We start from the raw sequence: 21659 nt of genomic DNA on the forward strand, positions 1-21659 counted from the left end.
AGTTACCTCATCGGGAGTTGTTGAAAAAAAAAGACAGGATCTCAAACAATTGCATTATCATGTCAAAAGAAAGGCAATTGCTATAAAAGTAACAGAGTCTAATGGTCCGCACTGTTACACGCAAATCAGAGGGCACGATTCTCCGCAAATGCGGCGAGTCGTAAAGGCTGCCGTGAAACTGGCTGTGTTTCACGGCAGCCTCCACGCCCCCTCCCAGGACCCGATTCTCCCCCCCGGGCGGGGCTAGCAGCGGGGCCCCGTGAAGCACGGCATCGCGGACTTAGCGACCGTCGTTAAGTCTGCGCGCCAAGCGTCACGCTGGCTGACGCGCACGATGACGTCAGCCACGCATGCGCAGGTTGGACGGCTCCAACCCGCGCATGCGCGGATGACGTCATCATGCATACGCGTCAAACCCGCGCATGCGCGGGCTGTCATGCCCCTCAGCCGCCCCACGGACTGATCCTGCGGGGCGGCGGAAGAACAAATAGTGCACAGGTATCGGACCCGCTGCCCGCGATCGGTGCCCACCAATCGCAGGCCCGTGCCATTCGGTGCCATGGTTGTCCGGGACGGCACTTTGCGGCCGTTTTCACGAACGGTGAGGGCAGGTGTGATTGTGTTCATGAAAACGGCCGTAAAGGCCTGGGAACTCGGCCCATCGGCCTGGGGAGAATCGCTGTTCGCCGTAAAAAAACGGAGAGCAGCGATTCGTGTCGTGGGGCGGCCGTGAGGGGGGGGAGAATAGCGGGAGGGCGTGAAAATTGTCGGGAAGGCCCTCCCGCTATTCTCCGACCCGTCGTGGGCAGCGGAGAATCGCGCCCAACCGTTGAGCGTGCCTGTGTTAAAAGTGAAGTTGCTATGCGAGATGCTCTGCTCTCTGTGAAACTTGCCTCGAAATGGATTGAACAGTGTGAACCATCTGTACTGACATTGTTGATGCAGACTAAAGTCATTACAAAAAGTTAGTGCTTGTAATTTTCTCATTAAGTATCCCTTTACCAATATGATCAGTCTTGACCATTGCCAAAAAAACCTCTCTGACAATAAATGTTAATTTCTACAAGTGTGGAGTTACATTTCTTCAGCTTTTAATTATTGTTAAAGATTTTCAGAAACTTTAAAAATAACTAATTCTGTTGTTTTTCTTATCTCGCTCGATCCAATCTTTCTCGCCCTCTATTTATCTAACTTTTTGTGATTTGATATTGAATTCCCAATTCTAACTGACATATTCTGGGGTAAAGATTTAAGGATAGTGCTCACCATCCTGAAAGACGGAACGTAATGCACTCATGCCAACTCTCAGAAGCCCATGCTGACTCTTGGACGTCAACTGGATTTAATGCTCAATTGAGCGTTGATTGGCTGTGGGCAGGACTTCCATCCATCCACCCATGGAAGGAAGTCCCAATCAGATGGGCCGACAGCTCTCCAACCCCTCCAGGCACAGCAGTTCAGTGGCCAGAAAATGTACTGCAGTGCTCAACCTGGAACTAAGTCCCAGGACCATTCCCAAGGGAGTCCTTGGGGTGGGGTGGTTGGGGATACTCTAGAGGATAGGGGTGGGGGGTGGGTGGAGAACGATTGTGGTGTCAGGGACTAGAAACTCCCGGGTCCCAGTGGGGAGGGTGCCCCAAGCTTACAGAGGTCTTCACATTGAGGTGCCAACCGCCCTGCCCCCCACCTTCCCTTCCGTGATTGAGAGAAGTTGAAAAAATTAATTGCCTGCCTGCTTGTTCTGCCTATCTGACAATCTAAAAATCACATGGACACATTGCGTTCCAATCAATAGGGCAGATAATGCCTTCAATTGACTTCATAGTTTTGGGTGGGTGTGCTGCCGGTCTGCACATGCGCCCACTGACATTGGGGTGTGCATCCAATGTCATCATGTGCAATTTCATGCTCTTCCTGTTGGGCGTGCACCTGTCTGGCACACGTATAATTCTGCCCCTAGTTTAGACACTACACTACTTGTTAATGACTCTTCAGTCTGATGGTTAAGAAGATACATAGGACTGAATATGTTGGCTCGTCTTGCTGGCGTAATCTTCCACTTCTGCCAAAAGTGCCCCACCGTGGCGGGTTCTCCAGCGGTGTTGCCGGCGAGCAATATGAATGGTCATTGACTTCGGCGGAGCCTGAAGATCCTGCCGTTGGCCAATGGTGAGCCTTCTCCATGGGCAGAAAATCCATTGCGGGGGGCTGGAAAATCCTGGCCATAGATTTTGCTCTTTTCACACCTATCGCAGATGCCCTGGAGAGGTGCTCTGCAAGTTGGGTGTTGGCTGACAGGAACTTGCCATGCAAGATCCCAGAGAAGGGCTGTGGGCAAGTGCCAGTGTGATGAACGGATTCTTTGTTTGCTGTCCATCGCAATATACCCAGCTAATGATTAATAGTTCTCTCTTTTTCACATTTCTAACTGTGTTGCTTTCTCAGCATCGGTGTTGTTAATATTCTATCTCTCAAATTTGTTTAGCTGAAAGATCTTTTTGGAATTAATAAGTCCCAAAAACAGCAAAGCAAAAATTGTGTCTTGATATTTGTGCAATTTGCAGCACACAAATCATGATAGATGGGAGGAAAAGTAGCATCTTTACACACACTTGTCAAGCATAAAATGCTAAATATTGGTGTGCTATTTGAGTGTATGTATGGCAGTTGACTGAACTGTCTGATGGATGTCAGGAACCCTGTTTGCTGGATAATTACAGACAAGAAAAAGTGATGATGAGAGACTGAAAGTGGTCTCCATGGAAACAGATGCAGTTGTTAGCCCGTATCCCTGGTGTTCAAATTAGCTGTAATGGAAATGAATAATAGGCAAGCTGAACCTTGAACTATACATTTCTCTTGAAGAGATTATCAAAAAATACCCTCAATCTTATTCAACTACTAAGTTCCATGCAGTGACTGAAATTACCATTCACTCAGCTTCAGAGCTGCTAATTCTCCTTGTAAATGGGCCCCATTCAAGTGCTTGGTTTCTTTTTATATATAGCATCATTCATGACCTCAGGGTGTTGATGAAGAACTCTTTGAAGGCTATTCACTGTTGTAGTATAGGAAACACGGCAGCCAATTTGCATAGAGTTTACACCCACAAACAGCAGTATGACAATGACCAGGGTATTTTTTTTTTTTCTCGTCCAGTTGATTGAGGGATAAATATTGGGCAAGTCACCCAGGGAGAACTCTCCTGCTGTTCTTCAAAATAATGGCCAGGAGATCATTCACCTTCACTTGAGAGAGCAGACCTGGCTTCAGTTTAAGAACATAGAACATAGAACAGTACAGCACAGAATCGGCCCTTTGGCCCTCGATGATGTGCCGTGCTTTGTCCGAAACCAAGTTCAACCTATCCCACTCCCTGCCATTGTGGTGTGCTCCATGTGCCTATCCAATAACTGCTTGAAAGTTCCTAAAGTCTCCGACTCCACTATCACAGCAGGCAGTCCATTCCACACCCTAACCACTCTCTCAGTAAATAACCTACCTCGGACATCCCTCCTATATCTCCCACCCTGAACCTTATAGTTATGCCTCCTTGTAACAGCTACATCCACCCGAGGAAATAGTCTCTGAACGTTCACTCTATCTATCTCCCTCACCATCTTATAAACCTCTATTAAGTCGCCTCTCATCCTCCTCTGCTCCAAAGAGAAAAGCCCTAGCTCCCTCAATCTTTCCTCATAAGACCTACCCTCCAAATCAGGCAGCATCCTGGTAAATCTCCTTTGCACCTTTCCAATGCCTCCACATCCTTCATATAGTGAGGTGACCAGAACTGCACACAATATTCCAAGTGTGGTCTCACCAGGGTCATGTACAGTTGCAGCATAACCCCATGGCTCTTAAACTCAAGCCCCCTGTTAATAAACGCTAACACACTATAGCTCTCCTTCACGGCTCTATCCACTTGAGTGGCAACCTTCAAAGATCTGTGGACATGAACCCCAAGATCTCTCTGTTTCTCCACGTTCCTCAGAACCCTGCCGTTGACCCTGTAATCCACATTCAAATTTTTCCTACCAAAATGAATCACCTCGCAGTTATCAGGGTTAAACTCCATCTGCCATTTTTCGGCCCAGCTCTGCCTCCTGTCAATGTCTCTTTGCAGCCTACAACAGCCCTCCACCTCATCCACTACTCCACCAATCTTGGTGTCATCAGCAAATTTACTGACCCACCCTTCAGCCCCCTCCTCCAAGTCATTAATAAAAATCACAAATAGCAGAGGACCCAGCATTGATCCCTGTGGTAAGAGAGATTGAGCCATTTAGGCCTATACTCTTTTGAGTTTAGAAGAATGAGAGGAGATCTAATTGAGGTACATGAGATGATAAAAGGTGTTGACATCCGTAGTTTAGAAGAATGAGAGGAGATCTAATTGAGGTACATGAGATGATAAAAGGTATTGACATCCGTAAACCTTGCCTTCCATACTGATACACAATATTTTAGTTTAACTGTGATGATAGAATTGAGGGGTACATACTCTTAAAGAGTCCTTTAACTTCATAACATTCAGGTGGATATTACTTGTAACAGCTTTTGCAGCACCGCCAGCCTAATTTCTTTCACAAGTATTTTGACCATTGTGTCAACGGTTGCTCAATTGGTGATATTCTATCCTCTCAGCCAACTTGTTCTGGGTTCATTGCCCCGTTAAGCACAATAAACTAGGCTGACCTTCCAGTGATGTACTGAGGGAGTGCCAGAGATGCCATCTTTTAGATGGAATATTAAACATAGAACATAAGAACTAGGAGCACAAGTAGACAATTCAGCTCCTCAAGCATGCTCCGCCATTCAATACGATTATAGCCAATCTACTCTTGGCCTCAACTTCACTTTCCTGTCCTCAACCCATTGCTAATTACAAATCTGTCAATCTCCTCCTTAGATTTACTCAAATTCTCAGCATCCGCTTCCCACAAATGGATGCTTCCGTTTGTGGGGCAATTTAGAATGAGAGGTGATAGTTTTAGGATAAGGGTTAGCAGATTTTAAACAGAGATGAGGTGAAATTATGGGCGTGATTCTCCTCACCCGGGAGAAATTGTGAGGCTGGCGTCAAAAATGGGCGGGTTTGACGCCAGCCTCCGCCCCCCCCCCCCCGACCGGGAACCGATTCTGGTCCCCGGTCGGGGCTAGCATCCCGCGGCCGTGAACTCCGGCATCGCGGGCTTAACGAATTTCATTAAGCCCGCTAGCCAGAGTTTGCGATGGCTGACGCGTCACATGACGTCAGCCGCACATGCGCGGATTGGAAGACTCCAACTCGCGCATGCGCGGATGACGTCATCACGCATTTGCGTGAAACCCGCGCATGCGCGGGCCGGTATGCCCCTCAGCCGCCCCGCGAATGGATACAGCAGGGCGGCGGAAGGATAAAGAGTGCGCGGGGTAAGTACCCGCTGCCCGCGATCGGTGCCCACCGATCGCGGGCCCATGGCACCCTTGGCACAGCCGTGGTACTGCCGTACCTATCGGTGCCATGGTTCCCCAGATCGGGACTTTACGCCCATTTTTACGAACGGTCAGACCAGGTGTGTTTGACGTTCATAAAAACGGTCGTAAAGGGCTTGGAATTCGGCCCATCGGCCAGCTGAGAATCGCTGCTCGCCGTAAAAAAACGTCGGGCAGCGATTCGTGTCGGGAGGCGGGCGTGGGGGGGGGGGGGGAGAATAGCGGGAGGGCGTCAGACCAGCGTGGCCATAAAAACTTACACCGCCCACTATTCTCCGCACCGTCGTGAGTGCGGAGAATTGCGCCCAATTTCTTTCAAAGGGTGGTGAATTTGTAGAATTCACTATCCCAGAGGGAAGTGGATGCTGAGGATTTGAGTCAATCTAAGGAGGAGATTGACAGATTTGTAATTAGCAATGGGTTGAGGACAGGAAAGTGAAGTTGAGGCTAAGGGTAGATCGGCTATAATCGTATTGAATGGCGGAGCATGCTTGAGGAGCTGAATTGTCTACTCGTGCTCCTAGTTCTTATGTTCTATGTTTAATATTCCATCTAAAAGATGGCATCTCTGGCACTCCCTCAGTACAGCACTGGAAGGTCAGCCTAGTTTATTGTGCTTAACTGGGCAATGAACCCAGAATAAGCTGGCTGAGAGGATAGAATATCACCAATTGAGCAACCGTTGACACAATGGTCCAAATACTTGTGCAAAGAAATTGGGCTGGCGGGTGTTGCAAAAGCTGTTACAAGTAATATCCACCCGAATGTTATGAAGTTCAAGGACTCTTTAAGAGTATGTATCCCTCAATTCTATCATCACAGTTAAATTAAAATGTTGTGTATCTGTATAAAAGGCAAGGTTTACGGATCTATTAATGTTTCAACATTTGCTTATGTTTTTCCTCAAGCTTGGAAAAGACATTGAATTAATTGAAACCACAACCTGCTTCAGTCCAAGGTCTTCTTTCCTCAGGCAATGATAGTAAAGATAACAGGGCTCTGGCAGATTCCTATTGCTATTTTTTCATCTGATTGCTCCACCCACTCCCTGATAAAGAGAGAACACTTTGCATCAATGCCGCAGGCAGCCATAGCTGCGTAGTCTGATTTGAATGACATTGTCAGCTTGGGGATGATGTTGAAAAGTATGAATTGTACAGGTTTACATTTTAACTAAAATGGGAATTATATCTAAAGCACGGGGACACATGATTAAGAGCAGAGCCAACCCTACCCCTTTGTAATTTCTGCTTTTAAATTGCAGGTGTTAATAGATCAATGTCAGACATTTTATTTAAGCAATTAAAAATAGACTCAACAAATGAGTACAGCAATCCTGGGTCTTAGATACTTCAGTGGTGTTTTGTAGAAGGAGAGGAACAAAGTGTCAGTAAGTTAGATCAGCTCAGTTGCAATTCAATGTGGTAATTATTACTCACAAATATTACATTTGGGTTTTAATTCATCATTTAAACTATGTAACAATAAATAGTTCTGAATTCCTTCCATTTAATAAACAATTGGGCCTAAATTTTAATTCCAGAGTTGTGGTCAATGATTTGGAGACTTCCTGGCTTGGTGAACACGGCCTGAGAAACAAGTCTGGGTGGAGCAACTACCGGGTATGGATATGGGCTGGGCACAAGGCCTGCCTCCCTGCACTGGCACTGTGTTAAAGTGAATCAAAAAGACATCGCAGCACCCACTATATTCTCCCTTTTCCCCATCTATGCCAACCCATATCCCTTGCCCAAGCCCATGGCCCCGTTAGACCTTATGCCATCCCATGCCTCTACCCACTCCGCATGGCCCCCACACCCCCTATGCCAACAAAGTCAATCCATGCTCCATCCATTTGGGCAGCACGGTAGCATAGTGGTTAGCACAATTGCTTCACAGCTCCAGGGTCCCAGGTTTGATTCCCAGCTTGGATCACTGTCTGTGGGGAGTCTGCACATTCTCCCCCTGTGTGCATGGGTTTCCTCCGGGTGCTCCTGTTTCTTCCCACAGTCCAAAGATGTGCAGGTTAGGTGGATTGGCCATGCTAAATTTCCCTTAGTGTCCAAAATTGCCCTTAGTGTTGGGTGGGGTTGCTGGGTTGTGGGGATGTGGTGGAGGGGTGGACCTTGGGTAGGGTGCTCTTTCCAGGAGCTAGTGCAGACTCAATGGGCCGAATGGCCTCCTTCTTCACTGTAAATGCTATGACTATGACTAGCTATTACTATCCCAACACTTTTGCCCTTACCCCCTCCATTCCAGCTCAACTAGTATCTTTGGACAGTTCTTTGACAGATTTGACAATTCTTGGACACTTGCTGCATAGCTTTGACAGTTTTGCTACTTCCTAGATATCTCAGAAAGGGTTGACCCTTTCTGTTTAGCTTTGACAAGTTTTCACTTTCTGCATAGCGTTGACAGATTAAAGCTGGACAGTCCCTTTGACAGATGGGCAGTTCCTTAATGGTTCCTTGACAGCTGGAAAGCTTCTTTAACATCTGTACAGCTCCTTGACAACTAGACAGTTTTTTACAAATTGACAGTTCCAATTAATTTTTGTGTAAAAAGTGCATATTCATGTTAGATTTAACAAACCCAAAGGGGACCTTACTGTTCACAAAATGGTGCCTTACTCATCCTAAATGTGTCTCAGGATACAAGCAGCACTGTCTTACTCTCTCTCAAAGAAGTAAATGTCCCCAGTTTCATTTCATCCATCGCATCATTCAACGCCTTAACAAGATATGAACAGCTGCTCTCGCCGTATCCTGAAAGCCACACTCGGTACCATGCGCTGCCACATGAAGACACTCGACATCTCTCTTCAGCAGCACCGTCTTACTCTCTCTCATAACCCCAGTTTCATTTCATCCTTCGTATCATTCAAGCCTTAACAAGCCCTTGGTTTCTGTGGCCATTCACACCCGGTTTCCCTGGGTTTCTGTGGCTATAACTCACCTTTCATTCTCACTCCACTGTATAAGTATTTCCCACTTTGTCTGTTAGCTTTGACAAAGAGTCATCAGACTCGAAACGTTGGCTCTTTTCTCTCCCTACAGATGCTGCCAGACCTGCTGAGATTTTCCAGCATTTTCTCTTTCGTGGCTCAGGATACTATTAAATGGTGTACCTTACCTCTCCAAAGGGATGCTGTAGCTATCCATAAGAATCCACCAAGTTCGGACCTCCTTTTTCTTGTTCTAATTTACACACTCAGGATACCTCGGGTGGGATTCTCCGATCCCCAGCTGGGCCAGAGAATCGCCGGGGGGACAGCATGAATCCCGGCCCGCCGCCCCGACGACTGCTGCCGGATTCGCCAGTGCCGGTTTTTCGGCGGGGGCGGGAATCACGCCCCGCCGGTCAGGGGCTGTTGGCAGCGCACCTCCCCCCCCCCCAGCGATCGCCGGCCCATGATGGGCCGGGTGGTCGCCCATTTTCGGCGGGTCCCGCCGGCATAAAATACACCAGGTCTTTACTGGCGGGACCTGGCTCTGCGGGGTCCTCGGGGGAGGGGGGGGGAGAGGGCGCGTGAGGATCTGGCTCCGGCGGGGCCCCCACAGTGGCCTGGCTTGCCATCGGGGCCCACCAATCTGCGGGCGGACCTGTGCCATGGGGGCACTCTTTCCCTCTGTGCCGGCTGGTGTAACAGTCCGCCATGGCCGGCGCGGAGAAGAACCCCCCTGCGCATGCGCTGGGATGGCGCCAGCACATGCTGGCTCTCCTGCGCACGTGCCAACTCGCAGAAGCCGGCGGACGCCCTTCAGTGCTGGTTGGCGTGGCGCCAACACCGCTGCCGCTGGCCTAGCCCTTCAAGGTGCAGAGGATTCCGCACCTTCCGGGCGGTCTGACGCCAGAGTGGTTCACGTCACTCCTCGGCGCCGGTACGGCCCGCCCCACCAGGTGGGGCAGAATCTCACCCGAACATTCCTGTTCTTCCAAAACCTCACTTCAGAAGAGGCATCTGGTGACTTAAATGACCGACTGCCTACACAAATCATGTATGCGAGAACACTGGCTCATCTCCAGTAGCACCCCTGTGATGATGGGAAATGCCAGGTTCAGGAGCAGGACTTGTAATTTCAGTCTTCTCTGAGATTTTTTAAACAATGCAGAGGCTCTCTAAAATTCCAGGTCCTAGTACTTGGTCTACAAAGATCTATCTTTGCCAAATAGAAGTACCTTAATTTAGTAAAACGTGCTTGTTTATTAAAGTTTCGCAATGGATGACTATAAAGGATTGGATTCAAATACAGATATTTTGATCATGTTGAACTAAGGAACAAAGCACATTTTAAATTTTGACTAATTCTGCAAAGAGTGACATGTTGCTGAAACTTTTCATCTTGCACTCATTCTGCAGGAGAAAGGGTTGGTAACTTGACTCTGATTGGCCAAGGCATTGCTATGAAGAAAGCAATAGGGGAAGTAAAGGCTCCCCAAGCTCCCACTGCAAAGCTTGAAATATTCCTTTTGTTTGTGCAGACAACGGATTCCTGTGTATGAGTGCATGTCATTTCAGCAAGTATAAATGAACTATGACTTGACTTGAGTTTGATGTGTAATTTTTAACTGATTGTTAATGCAGCTATTAGCACACTCAGGGTTGTTGAGCAAGTGCTCCCCATTAACAGAATCGTATCTAAAACCATACATTTTATTTTTGGTTTTGCAGGAAATGTGGCCATGGCATATGCAGCAAGTTTTTGTTCAAATTCAAATCTGGCCGGTTAACTAATTGGCCACGGCCAGTTTCCATTGGGAATGAAATGAAAAAATGAAAATCGCTTATTGTCACGAGTAGGCTTCAATGAAGTTACTGTGAAAAGCCCCTAGCCGTCACATTCTGGCGGCTGTTCGGGCAGGCTGTTATGGCAATCGAACCATGCTGCTGGCCTAGTCTGCTTTCAAAGCCAGCGATTTAGCCCGGTGTGCTAAACAGTCCCTGTTTGGACTGGAATGAACCAGTAATGGCTGTTCCTCCAAGTTTTTGTTCAGTTGGAAAAGGCAGAATGCATGGATATGCTCCTTCTGTCTGCAAAGGCCATGGCCCTGTGTGTGAATATATGCTGTTCAGTGGTTGGCAATCTAGGCTAGGTTAATGGGTTACATGAATGGCTCTCCTTCATCTCAATGGGCCGCAAGTGTCATAATATACATCTATGTATATAATGGAGTGCAGACAGGCAGTGATTGACACACAGGGTGACCAGTAAGCACACAGAAGAGCCAATCACCAGACCGGACACGACCACTATAAAGCCAGAGGGCACCAGTTTTCCTGTTGTCTCGGGACCAAGCCTCTGAGACAAGCAGAGCTCGTGAGCTAGCCAGTGCAAATACCATGTGGTAGCTAGTAAGTCTGGTCAGGCTAGCATCAGGTCTCCAGTCAAGTCAGCATAGTGTCAACCCACAGTTGAACATGTATAATAGTTTAGATGTTAAATAAAATCGTGTTGCAGCTCATCAAGTGTTGGAGGTCTGTCTCTAGCTACACTGCATCAAGTGCAGTCCACATAGACCCTGCCTTCCCAACACATCATGGTACCAGGCAGTGATGCTGAAAATTGACGGACCTACCTTGAGTGAATCAGCGTTGACCAGCAAACAGCCATCCGGTGACATGGAAAACGTCCACCCTCCTCCACAGCTCCGCATCGCCGGCAACCTCGGTGCAAATTGGAAGATCTTCAAACAAAAGTTCCAATTCTATCTCGAAGCCATGGACCTCGAGGCCGCATCAGACGCCAGGAAGATCGCACTATTCCTCTCCACAGCCGGGGACCACGCCATCCACATCTACAACTCCCTTACATTCGCTGAAGGCGAAGACAAGATGAAATTTAAAACAGTCCTGCTGAAGTTTGACAGCCACTGCGACATTGAGCTGAATGAGAGCTTTGAATATTACGTTTTCCAGCAGAGGCTTCAGGGTAAGGATGAACCTTCTCAATCCTTTTTGACCCATCTCCGCATCCTCACGCAGTCATGTAACTATGACTCGACAACTGATTCCATGATCCGGGATCAGATCGTTTTCGGGGTCCACTCCGATTCCCTTTGCCAGCTGAAAATTGAAAGTCAAGCAGCTGACCCTCACCACCGCCATCGAAATGTGCGTTCTCCACGAACATGCTAACAATCGGTACTCCCATATCAGGGCGGCAGAGAATGCAAAGCTAGCCTCCCACGAGGCGGAACGGGTGCAGGCCATCACACAAATGCAGGGCCTAAGTATCGACGAGAGTGGCCATTTCGCACACTTTTCCTGAGTTCCTGCACATGCACGCCATGACCGAGGGGATGGCGAGACCGACGGCCAGCCTGCGCAGGTGCGTATGTCGTCCAACCGCACTGTGCATGCCCGTTGGTGCACGGAACACGCTGACGTTGGTGTCATGACGTGTCCAAATTGTGGCTCTGCCCATTTAAAATGGCAATGTCCGGCAAAATCATACAGTGTGGCAAGCTTGGCCACTACGCAGCCCTTTGCAGATCTGCTCCACTGCCTAGCATCCAGTGATCACAGCCATGGCGCAGAAGCGTCCGTTCCGTACAGCAGGCCATGCCAGGCTTCGACCCCGACAGCCCAACAGATCCTGAAGCTGAGTGCCTCAAATCCCCATACCCGGTGGGCATCATTACGAAAAATGCGCTGCCTTTATCCAAGATAGTGAAGCACCTCCCGATCCTCAGTATGGATCCTGATGACCAGTGGTGTGCTGTCCTCACAGTTAACAAGGCTCGCATCGGGTTCAAGCTGGACACCGGCGCATCGGCGAACCTCATCTCGAAATCCGATCTCGACACTATCCGCGTCAGACCAAGCATTCCTTCACCGGCCTGCCAGCTCCTTGACTACAATTGCAATGCCATAGCTGCCAGTGGCTCACGTCAACTCGGAGTTTCCACTAAGTCATTTAAAGCAACACTACGATTTGAGATCGTAGGACCTGACAGAGCATCCCTGTTCGGTGCTTGGGCATGCAAACTCCTGAACCTGGTTGAGGGAGTACGCACCATGTCATCGTCACAGACGACGGCCTCACCTGATGAAAACTTCCAGGCTAAAATTGATGACATCATCACGCAGTATCACAGTGTGTTCGACGGAATGGGCACACTCCCATACCGATACAAAATCCTGCTCAAACCAAACGCCACCCCTGTGCTTCACGCACCACGACGGGTGCCGGCACCCCTCAATGATCGCCTCAAGCAGCAGTTACAGGACCTCCAGGACCAGGGCATCATATCAAAGGTCACAGAACCCATGGACTGGGTCAGCTCCATGGTCTGTGTCAAGAAGCCGTAAGGGGAGCTTCGAATCTGCATCGATCCCAAGGATCTAAACCGCATTATCATGAGGGAACATTACCTGATACCAAAACGAGAAGAGTTGACCAGCGAAATGGCTCATGCCAAATTCTTTATGAAGCTGGACGCCTCCAAGGGGTTCTGGCAAATACAGCTGGACGCATCCAGTCGCAAGCTGTGCACATTCAATACCCCGTTCGGTCGCTACTGCTACAACCGGATGCCTTTTGGCATCATCTCTGCCTCAGAGGTATTTCACCGCATCATGGAACAGATGATGGAGGGTATAGAGGGGGTGCGCGTGTATGTTGGCGATGTCATAATCTGGTCCACAACTCCTCAAGAACACATCGACCGCCTCAAGCGGGTATTCCACAGAATCCACGATCATGGCCTCCGACTCAACAGGGCCAAATGCTCATTCGGTCAATCAGAAATCAAATTCATTGGTGACCACATCTCGCAGCAAGGCGTGCAACCAGATGCTGACAAGGTTTCGGCAATCAATGCCATGAAGACCCCAGAGGACAAGAAGGTAGTCCTCCGCTTTCTAGGAATGGTCAACGTCCTCGGGAAGTTCATTCCCAACATGGCATCCCACACCACAGCCCTCCGCCATCTCGTCAGAAAGTCGACGGAATTCCAGTGGCTGCCTGACCATGAGAAAGAATGGCGTGAGCTGAGGGCAAAACTCACCACAACCCCTGTTCTGGCATTCTTCGACCCTACCAAGGAGACCAAAATATCCACTGATGCGAGCCAGGACGGTATTGGGGCGGTGCTCCTCCAACGAGATGACTCCTCCTCTTGGGCCCCAGTTGCATATGCCTCCAGAGCCATGACGCCCACTGAGCAACGGTACGCTCAGATTGAGAAAGAATGCCTGGCCCTCCTAACGGGAAACGACAAGTTCCATGACTATGTGGATGGTCTTCCAAAATTCACGGTTGAGACGGACCACAGGCCAAGTCCACATAATCCAGAAGGACTTAAATGACATGATGCCCCGGCTACAACGAATCCTTCTCAAGCTACGCCGCTACGACTTTGAACTTGCCTACACACCAGGCAAAGAACTCATTGTTGCAGATGCCCTTTCTAGGTCTATCACCACACCATGTGAGCAAACTGACTTTGTATGCCAAATCGACACTCAGGTGCAATTCTTTGCCTCCAAACTTCCGGCCTCTGATGAGAGGGTCATTCAAATTCGTGAGGAAACGGCCAAGGATCCTCTGCTACAGCGTGTGATGCAGCACCTCACGAATACAACGTCAGTCTATTTGGGCAGCACGGTAGCATGGTGGTTAGCATAAATGCTTCACAGCTCCAGGGTCCCAGGTTCAATTCCCAGCTGGGTCACTGTCTGTGCGGAGTCTGCACGTCCTCCCTGTGTGCGCATGGGTTTCCTCCGGGTGCTCCGGTTTCCTCCCACAGTCCAAAGATGTGCGGGTTAGGTGGATTGGCCATGCTAAATTGCCCATAGTGTCCTAAAAAGTAAGGTTAAGGGGGAGCGTTGTTGGGTTACGGGTACAGGGTGGATACGTGGGTTTGAGTAGGGTGATCATGGCTCGGCACAACATCGAGGGCCGAAGGGCCTGTTCTGTGCTGTACTGTTCTAAGGACGACCTGACAGTGGTGGACGGCATCCTCATGAAACTCGATAGAATTGTGATTCCGCAGAGCATGCGAGCAATGTTGCTCGGCCAACTCCAAGAGGGTCACCTGGGGGTCGAGAAATGTCGACGCAGAGCTCGGGGGCAGTCTATTGGCCAGGCATCAGCCAGGACGTTGCCAACACGGTCCTCAACTGCCCTACATGTCAGAAATTTCAGCCAGCTCAACCCAAAGAAACTTTGCAGCAACATGAGATAGTGACCTCCCCATGGTCCAAAGTTGGTGTCGACCTCTTCCACGCCAAGGGGCGTGACTATGTCATTCTGGTCGACTACTTTCCCAATTACCCCGAAGTGGTGAAACTGTCCGACCTCACGTCAACAGCGGTGATTAGAGCATGCAAAGAAACATTTGCCAGACATGGGATACCGCTCATGGTGATGAGTGACGACGGCCCCTGTTTTTACAGCCAGCAGTGGTCTGATTTTGCCCGGCTGTACAAATTTCATCACGGCACCTTCAGCCCCCACTACCCGTAGTCGAACGGGAAGGCCGATAAAGGGGTCCATATCATCAAGAGATTACTATGCAAGCCTGCCGTCTCAGGCTCCGACTTCAACCTGGCTGTCCACTGGGTGGTCTCCAGCGCAGATGCTCATGAATCGCACTTCTGCGAACCATGGTTCCAGCCATCCATGTTCCAGACCTTGACAACCTCACAGTCATACAAAAGATGCAGCAGTCTCAGGCGCAACAGAAACCGGCAAACGACGCTCATGCCACGGATCTCCCCGAGCTGGTCACAACTGATCGCGTTCGTGTACAGTTGCCTGACGGCGGCTGGTCTGTGGTGTGGTCAAGCAAGTGGCCCCGAGATCGTTCCTCGTCCGCATGGCTGATGGCTCCTTCCTACAATGCAACAGACGGGCGCTGCGCAGAGTTCCACGCCCGCCACCCAACCGTGATGTCCCACCTCACACAATGCTTCCTCCGGACGTGCCCTACCACAAGGCCACCGATCTACCAGCAATCCTGCCGACCTCTGCGACCAATGCATTGGCGGAAGTTCAGCCTATCCAAGTGCAGGCAGCCCCTGATCCACCCTTGAGGGGCGATCAACCAGAATTTGTCGCCCGCCACAAAGACTAAACTTATAGACTGAACATTTGCACAATTTTGTTACCTCATCATTTTGACCTCTGTAAACATCGTTTTCACCATTTCATCTGCCCTATATCTGCACTAGCGACACCTTCCTATGTATATGAGTTCATATTAGCAGATTCTGTATATAGTCACACACATCTATATACACATCCACACGCACATGCACCTTAACATTTATTATCTGAACACAAACAACATTTTTTAAAAGGGGGTGGAGATGTCATAATATACATCTATGTATATAATGGAGTGCAGACAGGCAGTGATTGACACACAGGGTGACCAGTAAGCACACAGAAGAGCCAATCACCAGACCGGACTTAACCACTATAAAGCCAGAGGGCACCAGTTTTCCTGCTGCCTCGGGACCCAGCCTCTGAGACAAGCAGAGTTTGTGAGCTAGTCAGTGCAAACACCATGCGGTAGCTAGTAAGTCTGGTCAGGCTAGCATCAGGTCTCCTCAAGTCAGCATAGTGTCAACCCCCAGTTGAACATGTATAATAGTTTAGATGTTAAATAAAATTGTGTTGCATCTCATCAAGTGTTGGAAGTCTGTCTCGCGCTATACTGCATCAAGTGCAGTCCACATCGACCCAGCCTGCCCAACACATCAGCAAGATTGAAATTGGGCTTGTTCACTAATTATGACCCTTGAATGAGATTGAATTCACTGAATATTTAATAACGAGTTATAGAAAATGCTTAACCATTCATATATCAATAGAACTATTATCAACTTCAAATGGTGAAGACAAAATAAATATTTGAGCTTGATTGGATGCAGAATCAGTGCATGGCTCTCAGAGTCAATGTTCTGGGCAAACAGCACACCTCACTTCACATGCCCTTTCTTTACATATCACTTCCGTCATACTGGTAGAAAAAAAGCTATGTGGATGGAAACCTGTAGAATGTGGCAACAATACACGTGGGTAACAGTCAACAAAATGTCTCGGCCATACTCAGAGCAGTCCACTACTGATTCAGTTTCTAGCATAGTAAGTGAGCTACACGGCGAGCTAGGCTGATTACCTTAAATTGGTTGTCAGTGCCATTATTAGCAAAATCAGGATTGTTAAGCAAATGTTGTCCAATCCTTTATTCATAAATGTGGAAACTACATAACTGAACCCCACCCCTACCCCCCAGTCCCTGCAAAGTTGGTGAAAAGGTAACTTCACTAAAATTACTGTTATGAATAATTATGGTGTTAAAGTATCAGCCCTAAGTGAAGGTGCCGGGTATTGTCTCTGGTGTGACAGAAAGCCCACAAACCTTTGGCTCTGCAGCTCTTGATTTGGCCCTATAATCGCTGCAGTCTAATGAAATTAGACTGGAGAAAGCAGTGGCCAGATTGCGATCTAAAATGTCAACATCCATTTACACCATCCATTTCCCATCTCACTGTGTGCAATTTGTACTGGGTAACAGCCAAACCAAATACCCAAGGATATTGAAAAAATAATCTGAAGTTAGAAGTATGGATTTGATTTCCAACTATTTGCTCAGACATTGTAGATGCTAGCATCCTATTCCAGAAGCAAAGATTGAAACATAGGAGCTTCGGAAGTAGGAGCAGGAGTAGGTCATTCAGCCCCTCGAGCCACTCAGCTAGATCATGGCGGATCTTATCACAAAGCTATGTTCTTGCACTATACCCATAACACTTGATATGTTTGATAACTAAAACAATAAAAAGGATAGAACTGGAGTCTATCCAGTCTTAATAATTACGCACCTTATATTTGTTCATAGAGATACAGATGATAGACATATACTTCTTAACCCAACAACCATCGTTTTAGAATGTGTATATTCATAAGAGGCTGAAGTGAATGAATGCCCTATTAATGTCCACCATCTGGATACAATTTAAACAATGAATTGGTGATTAACAACTGGGAATTAGTATTAAAAGAGGATTGCAGTGAATTTAATCTGTTTTCATAAGAAAGCTTTAGGATTAAGAGTTGCCCTCTTTTAGCATTCCTTGCCTGACATCCAAAACAATGTGCTTCTTCTACTTTTCACCTTGTAGCTTGGGCTATGGTTGATGGGGCATCAAACATTCATCCGCGAAAAGCCTACAATGAGAAGACACCGACAATCATTGTCTCCAGATCCCACGCAGGAGCAGTGAAGTCTTACTGCCAAGGAGCTTTTGGAAATGGCACAACCATTCTCCCTGCAGGTGGAGCAGGTGGGTCGCCTGATTTACTAAATCTACAGCAATTGATTCTCCTCTGTCCCATATATGGATCAGTTCACTAATGTTGTTGCCAACGTTAATATTGCTCATTTGGCAAATACAAAAATTGTTTTTTTTTAAACAAAAAACTTACACCAGGTGAAGAAAAAAACGCTTCAACATATTGTATTATAGTTGGCGCTGGATTTTCCAAAATCATCCATATATGCTGAGTGGTAAAACATTATCTCTAAGTGACCCCAAGCCAGTTTTACCTCCAGCCCCCTGTTGGGAACTCATTCTTCAAAATGAAGCCTACTGCTGAGGAGGCGCAAATTGAGGGAGTGCTACAGTGGAACAGTCACTGCAGCAATACACGTGGAGTGGTCAGAAAAGCCCAAAGACTAAAGTACCACTTTGACTGAAGACCTCAGGTGGGACTGGCACCTTCAGAAGCTAAGAGGGCTGTAAGATCTCCCATGCGGATCTAGTGGCACTTGCGAACACTAAAACCCAGTAGAAATTTGAGTTAACCCTTCTGGGTGCAAATAAGAATTGTTTTATTTGTCTCTATAGATTACAATTGAGAATCATTTAAATCTTATTTTCTAATAAGTCCAGCTGGCAAAAGGATCTAAAAGAAGCAATTTTGTAGACAATTTAACTTTCAAAGAATACAGAATGGATTTTCTTGCTTACAGCAAACAGCTTGCATTTACTTCAAGAGTCAGAGTTGGAAAGTGAAAGTATGAAAGATAGAGACAGCAAATAGGTCAAAGTATAGATTGATTCCGGAATGGAAAATGGCCGTTCAAACTATTACGGTTATACTAAATCATATCAGCCTTTAATGAAAATGAATGAAAATGAAGGGTATAGCCATCTAGCCATACCCCTATGTAATCCTAATTGGTTTGGGTTAGAATCAAATAAGTTTGATTCGACGTTTAGCTGTCTGTCTGTAATATCCAACATTAACTTGAAATGTTTCATTAATGAATTCTTATATGTGCTATGGAATGCGATTCAGTGCCATTATCGCAAGCAGCCTGAACTGGATTATTGCCGCCTTGACTGTTAAAACAATGGCTCCTTTAGGTTCTATGTTGTTGTTATGGAACCTGCCCTGTCCTTGGTCACTTTATCTGGCAAAAGTATGTGTTAGCTGAATAAGAATGCTGTTTTAATCTATCTGTTCCTGTGTTATTATGTTGCAGTTATGTTTTGCATGCTGGATATGTGTTTTGAAATGACCTGAGGTTATCAGTGAGTTTTAAAACGGTATTTAATAGACTAGGGGCTTAATGCTAAATAGCTATCTTACCTATAGAAAATAGCTGGCTTCTACAAGGGCCCAATAGGGAGGGAAATCTAACATTAGGCTATCTTCCTCCATCAGCCGAGGCACTACTACAATCCTGGTGGTTTCTGGGGAAGACAGCGATAACAGCAGATAAAAGTAGATAATTTGAGCAGATTGACAGGGTCTGCCCCACCACCAGCATTTCTATACATTGAATGGCAGAGGGGAAGCTGGTGAGCTTCCTGGGGAGGAAATGAAGTCCAAGGAGGGAATTTCAAAACTAAATTCTTCCCACTGTGCTTCCTATTTTGGGGTGAGATCGTGGAGGAAAATCCAGTCCTTCATGTTTCCATGATAGTTTGGCTTGGAAGCCTTGTCAATACAAGCTTTGAAACCTGATGTTGTCTTTGTGAACTGTTGAATAATAATATAATGTCATTGACTGTGTACTCATAATATTCATTAGTGAAGCTATTGTAATCCTATTCTGCTCTAGCTAGCTGCCCGTTCTGTCAAAGAATTGTTTCCAATTGTTTCCAACCTGCAAGTGAAGTGGTGAGAAAGTGCTAATTAGGAATGTAGAATTGCATTTGTCAGAGTGGCAGGAGACGGGAGATAGTAAATCAACCACAGCACATCTGTAACAATAATCCTTTAACATGGCGGAAGCATCTGCTTATCAACTGAATTAGCACAAATAATGAAGAAGTTGAAAATCCGGTTGTTGAGTTCAAGGGAGGCAGTGACGTAGTTATATTGTTACGGGACTGGTAATCCAAAGACCAGGGTAATGCTCTGGTGACCTGAGTTCAAATTCCACCATGGCAGATGGTGAAAGTTTACCTTAACTCGGTCTGTCCTACAGGTGACGCAGCAATTTAGTTGACTCTTAATTGCTAGGGATGGGCAATAAATGCTGGCTATACCCAATAGATTTGACAAAAGTACCTTTTTCATATAAAGTGATTGAATGATAAGTTTTTATTATTTTGCAGCAATGTTTTTTGGCGGATAGTGCAGGCAGATTTCCCATGGGTCAACTCACCCATTGTGCTGCGTTCATCAATGGTAGAACATGATTGTGTGCAGTGCAGACAAGTGTCGAGTGAAGCCACCGTGTCCTTATGCTTAAAGTCACCAGTGATACTGCATCAGTGAGAGGAATAGATAGTAGTAATGAAAATCAATAACCAACAGAAGATAACGACACTCAAGAAGAAATACAGTGATAAGCCTGTTAAACACATAAGGCATACTCGATTCCACACAGAACAGCATTCCTGTTTGCTGGTCTCTTTTCCGGCTTATAAATTTAAAAAGGCATAGGTTTTTAGGGCAGCACGGTAGCACAAACGAATAGCACTGTGGCTTCACAGCACTAGGATCCCAGGTTCAATTTCCCCGCTGGGTCATTGTCTGTGTGGAGTCGACACGTTCTCCCCGCGTCTGTGTGGATTTCCTCCGGGTGTTCCGGTTTCCTCTCACAGTCCAAAGACGTGCAGGTTACATAGAATTTACATAGAATTTACAGTGCAGAAGGAGGCCATTCGGCCCATCGAGCCTGCACCGGCTCTTGAAAAGAGCACCCTACCCAAGGTCAACACCTCCACCCTATCCCCATAACTCAGTAACCCCACCCAACACTAAGGGCAATTTTGGTACTAAGGTCAATTTATCAAGGCCAATCCACCTAACCCGCACATCTTTGGACTGTGGGAGGAAACCGGAGCACCCGGAGGAAACCCACGCACACACGGGGAGGATGTGCAGACTCCGCACAGACAGTGACCCAAGCCGGAATCGAACCTGGGACCCTGGAGCTGTGAAGCGATTGTGCTGTCCACAATGCTACCGTTAGGTGGATTGGCCATGATAAATTGCCCTTAGTGACCAAAAAGGTTAGGAGGGGTTATTGGGTTACGAGGATAGGGTGGAAGTGAGGGAATAATTGGGTTGGTGCAGACTCGATCGGCCGAATGGCCTCTTTCTGCACTGTATGTTCTATGTTCTATGTACAAGTACTGAACCAGCAAGTTTTTGCAACAAATATGCAAAGCAAGCAAACACCTGCATAATTCTAAATATTGTTACGCCAGGCTGGGCATGTGCGTGTACAATTCCAGGCCCACGCACCCCAGAGTCACAACACGAATAAATTAACCAATAATTCTTATAAAAATTCCTGATGTTTTTGGCCCAATAATTACAGTCACCAGGTTTGTCAGTTGAAACACAATTACTGTTTATTTATAACAAGAGTAGTGATGGAATATGCAGTAAATACAACTGGATAACAACAAGCTATCCCACTACCCTCTTTAACTGTCCCACCTTCCACCCACACACACAAGACATACAATCACAGAGCAAGGGAAAGGGGTAAAAATAATGAGGATGAATGTCAAAAGATAAGAATCATTGCTTCCAATGGTGGTTCCTTAGCAACTTTCCTCACAGTACACTTTCCTCACAGCATGCTTGTTGATCAAAGTCCTTGGTTTGCAGTCTGTAGTGATCTTCTCTGTAGTTTAGAAATCTATTACTCACAGCTTTTCCTGGAGAGGCCCCTTTGCTTCTCATCAAACTTTGCTT

General features: G+C 47.1%; 2 protein-coding genes across 2 annotated transcripts in view; one reads left to right on the top strand and one right to left on the bottom strand.

The window, feature by feature from the left end:
* The window catches only part of LOC119969496 (fibronectin type III domain-containing protein 11-like), a 289739-nt gene that overhangs the window by 129151 nt on the left and 138929 nt on the right, over window positions 1–21659 (bottom strand). The gene's annotated exons all lie outside the window — the stretch shown is intronic.
* LOC119969497 (Golgi-resident adenosine 3',5'-bisphosphate 3'-phosphatase-like) overlaps window positions 1–21659 on the top strand; it is a 69242-nt gene that overhangs the window by 33114 nt on the left and 14469 nt on the right. The window contains exon 4 of the mRNA XM_038803185.1: window positions 17615–17776. Coding sequence (XP_038659113.1) covers window positions 17615–17776 — 162 coding nt within the window. The remainder of the gene's footprint in view (window positions 1–17614; window positions 17777–21659) is intronic.

This window comes from Scyliorhinus canicula, chromosome 7 (genome assembly GCF_902713615.1).
Source record: "Scyliorhinus canicula chromosome 7, sScyCan1.1, whole genome shotgun sequence".
Lineage (NCBI taxonomy): Eukaryota > Metazoa > Chordata > Chondrichthyes > Carcharhiniformes > Scyliorhinidae > Scyliorhinus > Scyliorhinus canicula.